The 15,043-nt window shown below is 42.0% G+C and overlaps 2 protein-coding genes across 3 annotated transcripts; both read left to right on the forward strand.

Annotated features, from left to right (window-relative positions):
* Positions 1–717: 717 nt before the first annotated feature.
* On the forward strand, positions 718–2,504 carry gpr17 (G protein-coupled receptor 17). Its single transcript, XM_070832679.1, has one exon. It carries the CDS (start codon positions 718–720, stop codon positions 1,735–1,737), a length of 1,020 nt encoding a protein of 339 aa, XP_070688780.1. The 3' UTR covers positions 1,738–2,504.
* A 1,750-nt stretch (positions 2,505–4,254) lies between these two features.
* inpp5d (inositol polyphosphate-5-phosphatase D) lies at positions 4,255–14,198 on the forward strand. Of its 2 annotated transcripts, none has more exons than XM_070831985.1 (27): positions 4,255–4,546; positions 5,057–5,120; positions 6,416–6,551; positions 6,660–6,804; positions 7,010–7,150; positions 7,236–7,326; positions 7,412–7,489; positions 7,602–7,679; positions 7,785–7,908; positions 8,096–8,202; positions 8,520–8,622; positions 8,707–8,903; positions 8,982–9,099; positions 9,183–9,279; positions 10,074–10,212; positions 10,519–10,627; positions 10,793–10,881; positions 11,201–11,282; positions 11,556–11,645; positions 11,727–11,837; positions 11,931–12,010; positions 12,093–12,180; positions 12,263–12,409; positions 12,505–12,568; positions 12,658–12,861; positions 12,979–13,424; positions 13,510–14,198. In XM_070831985.1, exons 1-27 carry the CDS (start codon positions 4,395–4,397, stop codon positions 13,548–13,550), a joined length of 3,321 nt encoding a protein of 1,106 aa, XP_070688086.1. In that variant the 5' UTR covers positions 4,255–4,394; the 3' UTR covers positions 13,551–14,198. The 2 variants fall into 2 exon arrangements, with proteins under 2 accessions (XP_070688086.1, XP_070688087.1); XM_070831986.1 differs by having other exon boundaries at positions 12,697–12,861.
* Positions 14,199–15,043: the final 845 nt, after the last annotated feature.

Genomic DNA, 15,043 nt, shown 5'->3' on the forward strand with positions numbered 1-15,043 from the left:
AGGTCTTAGCTGATTTTTTTGCTACCTGGCTAAGCTAACTAGCTGCTGGCTCATTCTTGATAATTAACGTACAAACCTGAGTCTGACTGACTGTTGGCAGGACAGTGAATAAACAATCACGACGTTCCCCATGAATGGCTACAGTTTCACACAGTACCATTTCTTCTGTGAGTTTGCCATTCAGTCTAGATGAAAGAATTCTTGCTGACAAATGAGACTATAAGGGCCAGATAAGCTGTAAAAAGAACAGTGGAGATCTAATGACTTCCTGGACTAGTGCACGGAGGAAGTCCAGTACTTGTCGAGGTCAGAGTGAAGTAATTATCCGCTCTGAGCCACGGACACTGACATCTATTGTTACCTTGTGAGTGTGGCACTGTGGCAAGCACAATTGTCAGTGTGCCTAGTGTGTGTGTGTGTGTGTGTGGACAGGGGTTGGGCTGGTATGGCTTCCTGTTACTGAGATAGTTTGCTGTCTGAATACTAACAATGAACTTTATAAAAGTCATGACTCAAATGCAGGTTCAGACCTGATCTGTAACTAGAAATCTATTTCTAGTGAAACTATTTGTTTTGTCTATCCTGCATCTAACATACATACAAGACTTTATTAAGATATAAAATCACCCCAAAGAGGAGATTTCTTTATTTATATCTGAAAATGGCTTTTTGGATGCATGTCTAACAATGTTTCTCCCCATCTCTTCAGTCACCAAAATGGAATCTTCTACAATGGAGCTGTCCTCCCTGCTGTCCAATCAGTCATCAGAGAGCTGTGCGCCAGTGGACACGACGGCTGAGAACACACTCTTTGGATGCTTCTACATCCTGGTTTTCTTTCTGGCGCTGAACGGTAACAGCCTGGCTCTCTGGATCTTCTCTCACCAGCGGGGCTCTTCCTCTCCAGCTAACATCTTCTTGATTCACCTGGCCGTGGCAGACTTATCGTACGTGGTCATCCTCCCGCTGAGGGCCACCTACCACCTCACTGGAGGTCACTGGCCCTTTGGCGAGGTGCCCTGCAGAGTGGCGGGCTTCTTGTTCTATGTCAACATGTACGCCAGCCTGTACTTCCTGGCCTGTGTGGCAGGGGATCGCTACCTGGCTGTGGTTCACGCTGTGAGGTCATTGAAGATCCGTCGGGCTCGCTATGCCCACATCATCAGCTTCTCTCTATGGGCCCTAGTTACTGTCTCCATGGCCCCACTGCTGATCACACACCAGACTGCAGAGGTGGACGGCGTGACGGTGTGTTTGCAGCTGTACAGAGAGAAGGCCTCGCGCAACGCACTGATCTCACTGGCTGTGGCTTTCACCCCACCTTTCCTTGCCACCCTGTCCTGTTACCTGCTCATCATTCACAGCCTGCATCGGGGCTCCAGGCTAGAGCCAGCCCTCAAGCTTAGGGCCCTGCGCACCATCGGCCTGGTCATGCTCATCTATGTCGTGTGTTTCCTGCCTTATCATGTGAGCAGGGCCACTTTCATCCTGGGCTACAGCCACCCTGACGTCTCCTGCCAGACACGCAGAGGCCTGAGCTTGGCCAACCGCCTCACCTCCTCCCTCACCTGCCTGAACGGTGCTCTGGACCCGCTGGTCTACCTGTTCGGGGCGGAGAAGTTCCGCGGCACCCTAATGAAACTGTTTTGCAAAGATAAGGCAGGGATGTCAGCAGCCACCAGCGGAGAGTTAAAGGGAACACACGAGAGCTCTGTGAGTGCAAAGTCCGAATTTTGAGGGCGTGAAATTGGAACTTCATCTCGAGCACTGTTTGATAAAGATGCATTTCCAACAGAAACAAAAACTGATCTGACTATCAAGTGACTGTTGCCTTTGTCTGACAGAAGGCTCATTCCACAATGTCGTTAATGTACCTCTGTAGCCCCCTTATCTTGAAATCCTCTCAAAGTTTTTCTACTGGTTCTACTGAAAAAAAGAGTGTCAAAAAAGGCACCAGAAATGTGTCCTACCATGAGACAGAAAACTGGATAAAATGCTAATTGAATATGATATTTTAATTGCAAATATTAGCAACATGTCCTTCCCCTCATAGAGAAGAGTTTAGTTGTTGTCTCCACAAGCTTCCTGCTGACGTTGGAAAATGATTTGTGTGTCAAACACCAAATGATCAAATATGTACATAGTCAAACATTTGATGTAAATTTCCTATGACTGTTTTGTATCCTATACCAAATGTGATAAATACTCATTAGTTAGTTTTTCATAATATCATTGTTCGTCTAAGGTGTTCTCAGCCATACTAGCACCGTGGCTCTTGCTCAGTCAGCTGCTGGGTCCACCATTGTGTGTTGCCAAATATGCAAAAATTGTGTTAAAAGCTAATAAGCAAATGATTACAGGCTGAATGCACTAAACTAAGATGGTGTGGATAGTAGAATACGGCTACCTGCTCAAAAGCATAGGCCCACTCAATTACTGTAATGATATATTGTCTTTTGCTACAATAGCAGCAAAGCTCTGAGGATGGCAGACTGAAATATCTCTGTTCACTGCCATTCATATTCCCCTCAGAATAATTGTAATTTTATGACATATCCATCAGCCTCAGCAGTGTTGTCAGATCACAACAGACACGTGCCTCTCCCCATCCCTCACCACGGCTCCTTGGCCGGGTCTCTCATTTGTTCTCACTTGTTCTGCACATAACCGCTGACTGACTAGGCTCCCTTAGCTTTTGCGCTACTGCGTTAACACAGTAGTTTAGCAGAGTCTGTCGCTGGGCAGTGGCTCTGACTCGTTTTTCGACTCGGTTTCACTGTGCCAGAGGTTTGCTCGCTGAACGATTCATGGACTCCCAAGCACTAATATGCACATGCAAATTAAAGGAGAGAGTGTGACTTCATTCTTAACTCAGGCCGCCTGTACTCTACTGTGTCTTTACAGAGCAATTACTGTTGCTGTTTAATGCTATATTAATGTTCTGAAGCTCTTATAGATAACCATAAAACTGCTGTAAGACACCAGTGCCATGATTCTTTTGCTTGTGCTAGACAAATCTTCATTGTACATATATTCATCATTATTATCCAGCTCCCTAGCTCCCCTGTGCTATGCATTTATTCTTTTGTCCACACTTCTATCATATTGCACTACTGCATGACAAACTTTGAATCCCTTTTTTACTGAAAGTCAGTTTCTCATCTACAAAAGATGAAAAGATTGAGACCAAAAGACATGATTCACTCTGATTGGTAAGATGTGAATTATAAATGATTTTTGTGACTTCGGAGCTGTAAATAATAAAATTGTATTCATCATTACAAAGCCACTCTGCAGAGGAAATGTTGACTCTGAAAAAAGCTTATAACAACTGTATGGATGCTCATCAGCTCACTTATATGTTAAAATCTAAGTCTTATTTCCTTCTTTGTTTTCGTTTTGTAACAGTGACACCTGTTTTTCAGTGCTGTTATATAAAGGGTTTATGGTAACTCAACATTTCATTTGTTGTCACTTGAAAGCGAAAGATTTCCCGTCCTGATCACGTCTATACTGCCACTGCAAGGCTGAGACTTTGATGTGTTCTCTGTGAAAGTGGGGAACTTATTTTATGTGCAGGACAGAATCGTCCGCAGCTGCTGTGACTTGTCATTGTGTAGTTCTCTTTTTGTATCATGTGACCCATGTTGTGGTTTGTGAGCAGCTTATTTTCCTCGTCATATTTCTGCAAGACTTCCTGTTCATCACATGAACATAGCGAGCCAGTCTTGACTTGTATTTCCTGAATGTATATATTTGAGAAAACACCTAGCTCTTGTGAATCATTAGACAATTGAATAGTTAGCAGTTGGGGCTTCATCTTCAGTCTAGGTCAAAGGGCAAAGACCATTTGAGCACTCGAAAATGCATCTAAGCACCAAATTAGGCTTCTCATAATTATTTTTGTAATCAAAAAGCAATTTTATCAGTAAATTCTTTCACTATACCAAATAAGAATCAATGTATTTGCCTTTTTGGTTACTTCCCTTTTTCACTTTTTCAACCATTTATAAAGTATTCTGCAGTATTCTCTGGAAAGTTCACATTAACAAGTAGGTGTACAGAAGCTAAAGCAGGAATACTGATTCAACATTAAAGTAATTTGATTAAAGAGTTCTACCCAGCAAGTGAAAGTACGGTATTTCCATTTACAGATCTGTCATATAACAGGCAGAGAGGAGGCACCAGGGCCCTCCTCTCTTAACTTCTCAAATTAGGAAGTTCAGAGCTGAGGTAGTGGCAGTTTCCTTTTACAGCTTGCGGAGGCAGAGAATGAACAAGTGAGAGAAAAGACTTAAAAGTACACACCATGATAGCCAGAAAGAGAAACTGAGACTAGTTTGCTGGAATATAATTTGAGAACAGATGCAAAACTCTTGAGCTCCGACACTTGGATGAGAAACAGAATGCCAAGTTATCAACCTTGGTGCCATGGTAATATAACTCGATCCAAAGCTGAGGATCTACTTTCTAAAGCAGCAAGAGATGGAAGCTTCCTTATCCGGGACAGTGAGTCCATACAGGGAGCCTATGCTCTCTGTGTTTTGTAAGTAGACATTATTTGTTTCTAACTTTTCCACTGACTGTTTGTATAGAGTGGAGGATGACTCCTTGTTAAAAAAAAAAAAAAAAGTCTGCATAACATGCGATACTTTGTATGAACAAATAGAGGACAAACTGATACGACATGGATGTTATACTGAATGTTTTTGGCATCAGGTTAATTCTAAACATCATCCTTTGGGCATATTTCATATAACGTGATGAAAAGTCAAAGTCCTTTGCTGTATTACAGTTAATCATATCACTTTTTAGCACATACGCATTGCAGTGCAAGACTAGTTCCCCTTTATTTGCATACTGTGCTGCCACAAAGCAGCACACTTTGCCCTCTGCAGCTCATATCATTTCTCACATGGCAAACTTCATTTAAAATGCTACCCAAACTGTTCTGATTGCATGATGGACACAGTGAAAACACAATCTAGCATTCTTTACCCTAAATACATGTCATATTCCAGTGACGGACATTTGCGTTTTATCATTTTAACCACAGATACCAGAACTGTGTGTACACATACAGAATCCTGCCTAATGAGGATAAGAAGCTCTCTGTTCAGGTGGGTTGACGGTTTAAAACAAGCAGCCATCAGATGAATTATTATGGTTGAATTGTTAGTGTTAAGTATTTAGAGCATATGCATGTTTCAAATGCCACTCCTGCTTAGCTGTAACATAATTTAAACATACCTCATAGGGTACTTAGACATATATTTTCCTCTAGCAGCATCATCGGCTCAAAATTTCACTTTGTTTAATACTTTAGTTAATAACCAAATACTAAAACTAATGATATTCTCATCAGCCTCAACTGTGTTGTGTTTAGTGCTAATTAGCAAATGTTAACATGCTAATGTGCTTCATTAAAATGGGGAGCATAGTACACAGTATACCTGCCTATCATCACCACGCTTGCATTGTCGGTATGAGCATGTTATCGTGCTGATGCTAGTATTCAGCTCTGAGCGTTGACTGTTCCTCAGTCAACCACTCATTTTCATCAAAACAGAAATACGATAACTTTGGTTGAGATTGAGATCAGGAGATGCTTTATTGGCATGAAGTCTTGACACCTTTGATATATATCTATGTTGTAAAAGTAAAAAGGAGGAAGTGAGAACAGCTTGTATGAGCCACTATAGTTATAATTGAGTATCATCAGCATAAAATGAAATATAAAGAAACTTTTAATGAACTGTTTAGGACAAGTGTGAAAACATTTTATGTGCAAGAACTGCACAGGTTGCCTGAAATGGTCAAACATGCTGAGTACCAGTGCTTGAATTCAGCTGGTACTCACTGTTATGGAGTATTAGTATGTTACATTTCTGTCCAGCTAGAGTAATAATAAATCAGCATTGTCACTTTCTAATGAATTTAAGTACTCATGTCGTACTTATTGTAATTATTGTAATTGTCAGGCATAATAGGCTCAAACAAACTGCAAGTAAAGTTAAAAAAAAAGTGCGTGTTGTATAGCATGTGGTCTTGCTGGCTCAGAGAGCTGCTCGTTTCTGCTTGTTTGTAAATGGTCTGAACAGAGGAAATGTAGTAGTACATTAGTTAATGGTTGATGCTTTTATGTTCTCAATATGTCCGTGAGAAAAACTGCTTTGAATGTAACCATAATACTGAGCGTTAATTACACAAACTCAGGGGAAAAGAAACTCTAAAAACAGCATTGTACAGCTGCAAGAAGCCACAGACAGTGCAGCTAGACCCATCACATGGGAAGTACAATTTAGCGATTGTGTTATCTAATTTAGAAACAGAAAAAAACAGACTTCTAGAACAACTGCACCACAAGTCCTGCCAAGGTCTGTGAATGATGTGTGTGCTTTGATCTGTTCTTCAGGCATCTGAAGGAGTTCCTATCAGGTTCTTCTGTATGCTGCCTGAGCTGGTGGAGGCATATTACAGTCCCAACATGGGTCTGGTCACACATCTGCAGTACCCTGTCCAGAGGGAGGAGGAGATAGACGAAGAGCCAGGTCAAACAATTTCACTCCACCTGCATAGTGGCTGTAACGTAAAGAAAAAAAAAAAGAATATGTGCCAGTCAAAGATGTAAAAATGTTATATTCGTTCTTGTTCTGCAGAGTCCAATAATCTTCCACCGCAGCTTCCACCTAGGAACTTCCCAGCCAATGATGTGAAAGACAGTGAGCCCAAATCTTCTGAGCAGGCCTGCAAGTCCTTATCAGACACCTACCTGATGAGACTGCAGCAGATGGACTTGTCCATGTATGGTCACATCACACGTTTTAACGATCCTCAGGCAGATAGTTCATTATGCAAAGATTTCGATAATCCATTGGCAGCATGCACAACACAATAATTTCCACAATTATGGGAAGTGATTTGACACAGCAATGTGCTCAACTGAAGCTAACTCGTGTGATTTATGAGGTAACAGTGTTTAAAGTGCTCCTGTGTTACATATTTCCAGAATACCAGAGGAGCATCAAATGGCTATCCAAGAGTACTTCAGGATCTCAGTCTGCTTGGATGCTGAACAAGTACAAAATGGTTACCCCAACCTCCCTGGGCTTAAGAAGCTAACAATGACAATTTGCAAGAATCTAAACAGGTATACTTCCTTGTCAACATAATATATGACTTGAACTACACCGTATAGGGCTGATTTAACCATGCTTTGACCTTTTTTGACACAGTGAAATTTCTCGCATCCTGCCAGCTCTAGAGGTCTTTCATAGAGCGTTGGACCAACAGCTCTCCCCAGGGATTGGATATTTTCCAAGACAAGTGCGTGGTGCCCTTGATCCTTTGCAGCATTGTGAACTTTTGCAGAAAATACCATATCATCAAGTATTGTTTCCTTAATTTGCAGATGTCTGCTGATTCGGGTCAGTGTATATCCTTTAGGCTTGAACAGCTGACAAAACTGCTCTACTCAATAGAAGATAAGGTAAAGTACTGTGGCTCATTTTACTGGCTGACTGTGAACAATCTTGGCCACTGGCATGATCAACAAATTATGCCATTAGATGACAGAGCACTTCTCCTTTTTTTTTTTGCAGGCTAAAAGTTCTGTGTTTGAGTCAATTGGATATGAAGGAGGTCACAGGAAATCTCTCATACCGCTTGTTACGTTCGAGGTGCCTCACTAAATGAGTTACTGTATTACAATGCAGGAAATCAAGATGGTATAAAACATGTGGAGGTTTGTGGTCTATCTGATCGGTTTCCTCTTCCACTCGCAGGTCAAGCAAGAATCTCTGGGTATTTCCACGAAGATGTTCCTGAAAGTGGATGTTGAAAACGGGAAGCTCTACTTCAAGAAGTCGAAAGATGGGCCTGAAGACAAATACTTTGTGCACAACAAAAGTAATGAAGCACATCACATTGGAAGGTTGTGGTTTGGGGGGGGTGAAGATTGGCGGTGTGATCTCTGGCAATACCCAGCATGTCCATTGTCAAGCAATTAGCATGCCCATGTTAGCATATAGGTCAAAGTACTACTCCAGTAGTAGCATGGCTGTAACTGCTGTACTGTTTTGCAATTGTTTTTCAGTCCTGAAGTTGGTGAAATCCCAGAAAATGCCCACCAAACTGGCCATCGCCGTGGAGACGGAGAAAGAGAAGATTTTACGCAAAGAGTTTGGGTTTGATAACACAAAGGTAACAAAGATCTGGCAGCTGGATTGCAACTGATTTAGCTTAAGGAGAATGTGGCAACAATTTTTGGAAAATTATCCCACCCACTTCAAACCAGTGAGAAAAGCACAAACTCATACACAGAAATCTCAAGTGAAACAAGTAACAAAAACGGCTTTAGTGTTCACGTAGGAGCCCATTGCTTATTGTAAAAAGTTGCTTGAGAAAATTTGTTTTCAGGGACTTCAGGTTTTCAGTCACATGTAATTCACAACGTACAGTTTAAATGCGTTTGTTATAAGAAATCATATTTCACATTTTTTAAAAATGTGTCTCACCAGAAAAGGGAGGGATTTTGCCAACTACTTCAACAAATGAAGAACAAACACTCTGAAAAACCTGAACCGGACATGATCACAGTGTTTGTTGGCACCTGGAACATGGGTAACAATCTGAATTGTATAAATTAGTTTGACTCATGACTGATAATGGAACGCTACAGTAAATTACTTTTCAATAAACACACAGGAAATGCCGCCCCTCCACACAACATCAACTCCTGGTTTCAGTGTAAGGGCCTAGGGAAGACAAGCGACGACACCGCAGATCACATCCCTCATGATTTCTATGTCATCGGGAGTCAGGAGGATCCTTTGGGTGAGAGGGAGTGGGCCGACACGGTGAAAAATGTCCTGAGGAACATCACAAACATCAGCTTTAAACAAGTGAGTGACTGAAAAAGTAAGAAAGTTACAACTGAACACACTTGCAGTGCAGTAGTTGCATCATCTGTTCACACCCAGGTGGCGATCCACACTCTGTGGAACATTCGGATTGTGGTCCTGGCCAAGCCTGAGCACGAAAACAGGATCTCCCATATTTTTTCAGACAGCGTGAAGACGGGGATCGCCAACACTCTGGGTAAGAACTTCTCCACAAGCCCCCTGTCATTAAACCTCATTAAACAATAGCCCATATGTGCTCACTGTGGTGTTTGTTCTTAGGAAACAAGGGAGCAGTGGGAGTGTCCTTCATGTTCAACGGTACGTCTTTTGGCTTTGTCAACAGCCACCTGACCTCTGGAAGCGAGAAGAAGCTCAGGTGAGCAACTGATTACACTTTCAACAAAGTCAAGTTAAAATTTCTACATTTTCTAGTTAACGTTTCTAACTTATAAGTGGATATACCCGGGGCTGTCATTGTCTGTTTTTCAGCTGTGGATTCATTTCTCAGTCCTATATTTGTCCCCACCACTTTCACAGTTTCAATTTGAGTTACTTTCTAAAGTCTCTTTATTATCCTCTGACTGTTTCTGACCGATGCTGACGTGCAAGTGCTGTGTGGACTTTGCCCCAATACAATAATAATAATAACTGTGCTATGCGTTTGGCCTTTGCACACTTAATCAGTTGATCAGTGATCAGTTGATTTAATAATCAACTGATCACCTTTTTTCCCCATGTGTGTTCACGTCTCTCCATATGGTGCGTTTTCTAGTAAATACACAAATACATTATCCACCGGTATGGTGGGTTTTCTAATGGTAAGTGGTGTTAGTATATGAATAATACAATAATCTATCTAACCTTTGTTTAGCTGCCGTTATTATGGAAAGTATGACCAATATCATCATAATATGTTATTTGCCAGACTGATATAAATCTATGTAAACACAGGAAATGTTTTTGTTTACATTTTTACTCATTCATCTATTTTTAGCTGAAGAATCTCTGTTTTCATTGCCTCCGCCCCACTTCCTCCATTTCTGAAACCACACCTTGGTGCACAGATCCCTACACACCGGGATTATAAATTCATGTGTTGCAAAACAGCAATAAAAACACAATGAATAAAAATCCGTAATCAATTCTTGAAAAATTTTGCTGTATTTGCAGACGCAATCAAAACTACACTAACATCCTGCGGTTTCTGAACTTGGGAGATAAGAAGCTCAATCCATTTGACATCACACATCGGTTCACCCACCTCTTCTGGCTCGGGGATTTGAACTACCGTGTTGAATTCCCATCTACAGTAAGTTGTAAAGAATGCAGTTTACCATATGGTGTAACGTACTGGACGTACTTGGAACCAAATGAATCACTAATATAACATTGAGCTTCTATCGTTGTTAATCTAATGGTGACAGATTCACAAATATAGAACCTATGTCTGCTTTTTCTGTAGATTTTGCCTTGTCATGACATTTACCTCTGATCCAGCAGTGCTGCTCAGTGAGTGGTGCTTGAAAGAGCGCGCTGGTTGTCAGGTGTCTGAGCTCTCAGCTGCTAACACTTTAAAGCAGGAAAAGTCTCTAGTTCGCACTGTTTCCCTTCACAGGAAGCTGAGTACATTGTGACAAAGATCAAACAGCAGCAGTACCAGGAGCTCCTCAGCAAGGACCAGCTCAGCATGGAGAGGAATGATGGAAAGGTTTTCTTGCATTTCGGTGAGCCCTGGGCACATGGAGAATATTGATTAGTACAGACATACAGCACAGTGTGTTTAACTAAGCTTATGCTGTATATGGTTTTATGTATCAACTCTCTATCAACTGTTCATCACTTATGAAATTATAAATATGTAAATCACATACATTTTATTTTGATTGTAGATGAAGAGGAAATCACTTTTCCGCCCACATATCGCTTTGAAAGAGACACGCGAGAGAAGTATGCCTACACAAAGGCCAAAGCTACGGGGGTAAGCCCATGTTTAGTCAGGTGTCTTTTCCCTGTGTGGTTCCGGTCAGTTATCAAAGTGCTGAAACAGTGAAAGAGACTACGATACCGAGTCATCTACAGGGACTAGGATCAATTCAACTCATTTCTCTTTTAGACATACAAAACCTTCTGAATTTAGATCTCACAGATTGATCCAAACCAGCAAGAATGTTTGATCATGTTTCTACCAAAAATAACATGGGCTCTGATACATAACTTACAAACTGCTTTGTGATGCTCAAACTCCTATAACTGATGTATTCAGTACATGTGTATGTGTGATGGATTTAACTCTTCAGACAAAATACAATTTGCCCTCGTGGTGTGACCGTGTCCTTTGGAAGTCGTACCCTCTGGTTCATGTTGTCTGCCAAGCATATGGTGAGTAATTCTCCCCAAACATGTTTGGTCAGGTCCATTCTTTATTGTTTCCTGTGATTTCCTTGGTGTAAATTCAACAGAAAATAGAACTGCAAAACGTAGAGTTACATTGCTGAATCAGACAGAGAATACAACTGTTACGAGGCACTAAAAGTCAAGATATCTCAGCCTCTGTTGCAAATCTTTGACTAACCTGTCTCTCGTGAGTCCCCAAAATGTGTGATGTAAAATTTCTGGAGTGCCCTTTTAATGACCAAACTTTCCAATTTGCAGGGTGCACTAATGACATCATGACAAGTGACCACTCACCATTGTTCGCCTCATTTGAAGTCGGAGTAGCCTCACAGTTTGTCTCCAAGCAAGGTATGATCACCATCTACGGCTCACTGCAGATGGCTTCATGTTGTATAGTATGTATAGTATGATGTCGTTTTTTATTCTCAGATCCAAACAGTGCACCTCAAGGTGGGATACAGATCATGAACTGTGTGGCCACCTTACTGACGAAATCAAAGACCAAGTTCTTCATCGAATACCATTCCAGCTGCTTGGAGGGTATGTTTCGTCCGTATGATTGAACATGTCAAAAAATCTTTTTTTTAAATGGGCTGAAAGTTTAAAACCAAATATTTCTCCGAATGTCTACAGTAACAGTCAAGACGTCAGAGGGTGACAACATGGAGCACTCAGATGGGTCAATAAAAGTTTGGTTCGGCAACCAAGTTGAGGTAAAATTAGGAGGGAGCTTTCACCGTGGAAGACGACTTGTTTCAAGCAATCCTCATTTGCCGTCTTTTCTATCTCCTCCAGCTGACCCCCATCATCTCTGACCCTGAGTACCTTTTGGACCAGCACATCCTCATCTGTGTGAAGTCGACAGACAGCGACGAGTCGTACGGTAATGAGCTTGCGTATAGTTTGTGACGCAGATTCAATGAGCTGAGCAGAGCTGACAGTCTGCTGGTGTCTCACTCCCAAAGGAGAGGGTTGTGTTGCGCTGCGAGCTGCCCAGTCCAGCTACACAGAGTTTCAGATCACGCTGACGCACCACGGAGAGAAGACGGGCACCTTAACAGGTGGCATCCAGTTACGCACCTCCGAGGGCAAGCCCACTGAGAAGTTATATGGTGAGTCATCAGCGTCAATCAGCTCAGGGCTCACTCATTAAATGTGCTCTGCTTCAGTTTGTGTAGCATCAATCCTTATTTTTCTCTGCTTTCAGATTTTATCAAAGTTGAAAAGGATGACACCGTCACCTCAAAAGGCAAAGGCTGTGATGCAAACAAGTAAGATGTTACACCACTCATGGTTATATCTCAAACAATATCTCAAACATGATTTCTGGGTGTGATATTTTCTGCCTCCTGGTTGACAGGCTTTCCGTCACCCAAGCACATGATATTTCTAACCCCAGTTACATGGGAGTGTCCTTCCAAAGAGGCACTGTGACAGATAAAGGTTGGAGTTACAGCATGCCACCCAAAAATCTTCCAATTGCTGGGCAAGTGAATAAAGAATCCAAGAAGAGTGGTTATGATGTGGGCACACGCAGTCCTACAGGAAAGTCTTTAAATCCCATGTGAGTGCTTGTTTCTAGTGTCATTGAGACTTCTCAGAAAAAAATGCTCTAATGATAACTAATAATAGCTGGTATGACGAGCGGAAACTTAAACTGAACCTGACCCTTGTTTTCTAGTGGTGAGGGTGATGTGGTGTCAGAGATGTTTGACAATCCCTTATACGGCTCAATGGGAAGAGCACATGGTTGGGGCAAGGACCAAGATCATCAGCAGAAGGACCACCTCACTCCAGATCCCACCTTTACAACCACCAAACCACCAGACGGAGACCCTGACCGCCCTCCGGTGCCCACCCCACGCAACCGCTCTTACACCTGCTCTGAGACCAGACCTCAGCCCCCAACCCCCGCCACCTTGCTTCCACCAGCGCACAAGAAGCCGGTGGTGCCCTCGCGCTCGGAAGGGGGGATGGTTCACAACCGGCCTCCTTTACCTTCCAAGTCACGGCCTGGCGTGCCGGAGCCCCAGGCCCCCAAGCCCAGAGATTACAGAGACAACTCCGAACTCCCCAGCAAACACAGACCGCCAGCAAGGCCTGGCCAGCCACAGCCTCACAGAGACAGTAAGGAACACTTTGTTTCTCTTATGGCTTAAAGTCCCCTACAAATATAAAACATCTGATGATGAAACTCTTTGTCTTTCTTTAGTGCATCCCGAGGTTCCCAAGATGGGCCGCTCTGTGAAGTGAGACCAGACTGTACAGCTGCCTGCTCTGCATTTCTGGATACATAAAATCCACAGAGATGAGCTTCAGCCAGTCACTCCCTCCGCCAAATGTATCATTAATGACTACTCTTTTGGAATGAAGGCATAGTTCAACATTTTGGGGCATTAGCTTAGCTAAGCTAAGCTAAGCCAGTTAGCTTAGCTTAGCATAAAGACTGGACACACCAAAGGGAACAACCAACACCTCTAAAGTTCATTAACTAACATGTTTAACACTTGTGGACATAGCCAGGCTAGCTGTTCCCTTGTTTTTAGTCTTAATGCTAAGCTAAGCTTAATGCTAAGCTGGCTTAGCTTCATATTTTACATTCTGGCATGAGTGTGGTATTGATCTAATTATCAAATTCTTTTCAACATGTCAAACTCTTCCTTTAAAGTGATATGAATATCAAAAAGATGTTTTCACACTTCATCTCTGCTAAGCTCGCATTAACATGTAGGTTTGAAATTAAATTCTGCTCACAAATAATTCTGTTACATCTTAAGTGGAGTTTTACACTATACAGTAGCTAATGGATGTTTACCGCACAGTATTACCTTGCACAGACATTGACATGTTTGCCTTGAAGATGTACAGTAAATGCTTGAATAAATTCATATATGAGCGTGATCAGACTTTGCTAGATTTTTCTCACACCCTCATGTCACAATCATGGCCTGTGAAGCTGTACATACAGTAAACCTCTTTAAGTCTACAGTGGAGAGCAGGCTGGTGCTGCAGCACTCCTATCATTTGCTTCCATCTGCTGTCTGCTAAAAGAACTACAGTGAGATTTACTTTGTCTCCAGGCCACAGCAACAATGTTTACAGCATAGAGGACGTTCTGTTTGAAGGAAAAATATATTGTCATTATCTCTTATATTTTCTTAATGTTATCAGATGTGAATAAAGATTACATGAGAGTTGCTGATGCTCACCATTAGGATGACCTCTAAAAGACAAATTCCTATGTGATAGTTGTAGAAACTACACATTTTGTCCTTAAAATTCTGTGAAATTACTATGACTGTGTTTCTTCCCTTTATCCTTGGTAGTCCAGTCAGTACACCTGAAAGGGGCTGGGGAGGTTATACTGGGCAGATATTATGCAGGTCTCTCCCCAGTGGTTCCCAACCTGAGGGTCGGGATCCTCCAGTGGGTGAAAGGTTGAATCTCAGGGACCGTTTGATGAGAGAATACATTTTTACATTTTTAGACATCTCTCCAAGCTTTGCAACTTTGTCTTGTGAATTACTGAATAATTCTACCTCTCGTGGTCTATAACAATGGCTCCATTACTTTTTAGCTGACTTGATCCCAAGCTAAAGACATGTTATTACTGAGGATGGGTCATAAGTAGACACTGCCTCATTTTAAGAGGTTGAGAAGCTCAGTTCTATTAATCCTACCAAATGCTGTGCCTTCAATATTACAGTGTGCCAATCAAGAAACTTGTCCTGAATCCCTGCAGGTCT

Source organism: Pempheris klunzingeri, chromosome 6 (genome assembly GCF_042242105.1).
Source record: "Pempheris klunzingeri isolate RE-2024b chromosome 6, fPemKlu1.hap1, whole genome shotgun sequence".
Taxonomy (NCBI): Eukaryota; Metazoa; Chordata; class Actinopteri; order Acropomatiformes; family Pempheridae; genus Pempheris; species Pempheris klunzingeri.

What these genes read in the sequence shown, in the direction of transcription:
- gpr17 (XM_070832679.1), top strand. Translation starts at nt 718, where the DNA reads ATGGAATCTTCTACAATGGAGCTGTCCTCCCTGCTGTCCAATCAGTCA.
- inpp5d (XM_070831985.1), top strand. Translation starts at nt 4,395, where the DNA reads ATGAGAAACAGAATGCCAAGTTATCAACCTTGGTGCCATGGTAATATA. An exon ending in CCATTCCAGCTGCTTGGAGG is followed by an intron (nt 11,838 to 11,930) that starts GTATGTTTCGTC and finishes GAATGTCTACAG; the next exon opens with TAACAGTCAAGACGTCAGAG. An exon ending in AGACAGCGACGAGTCGTACG is followed by an intron (nt 12,181 to 12,262) that starts GTAATGAGCTTG and finishes TCACTCCCAAAG; the next exon opens with GAGAGGGTTGTGTTGCGCTG.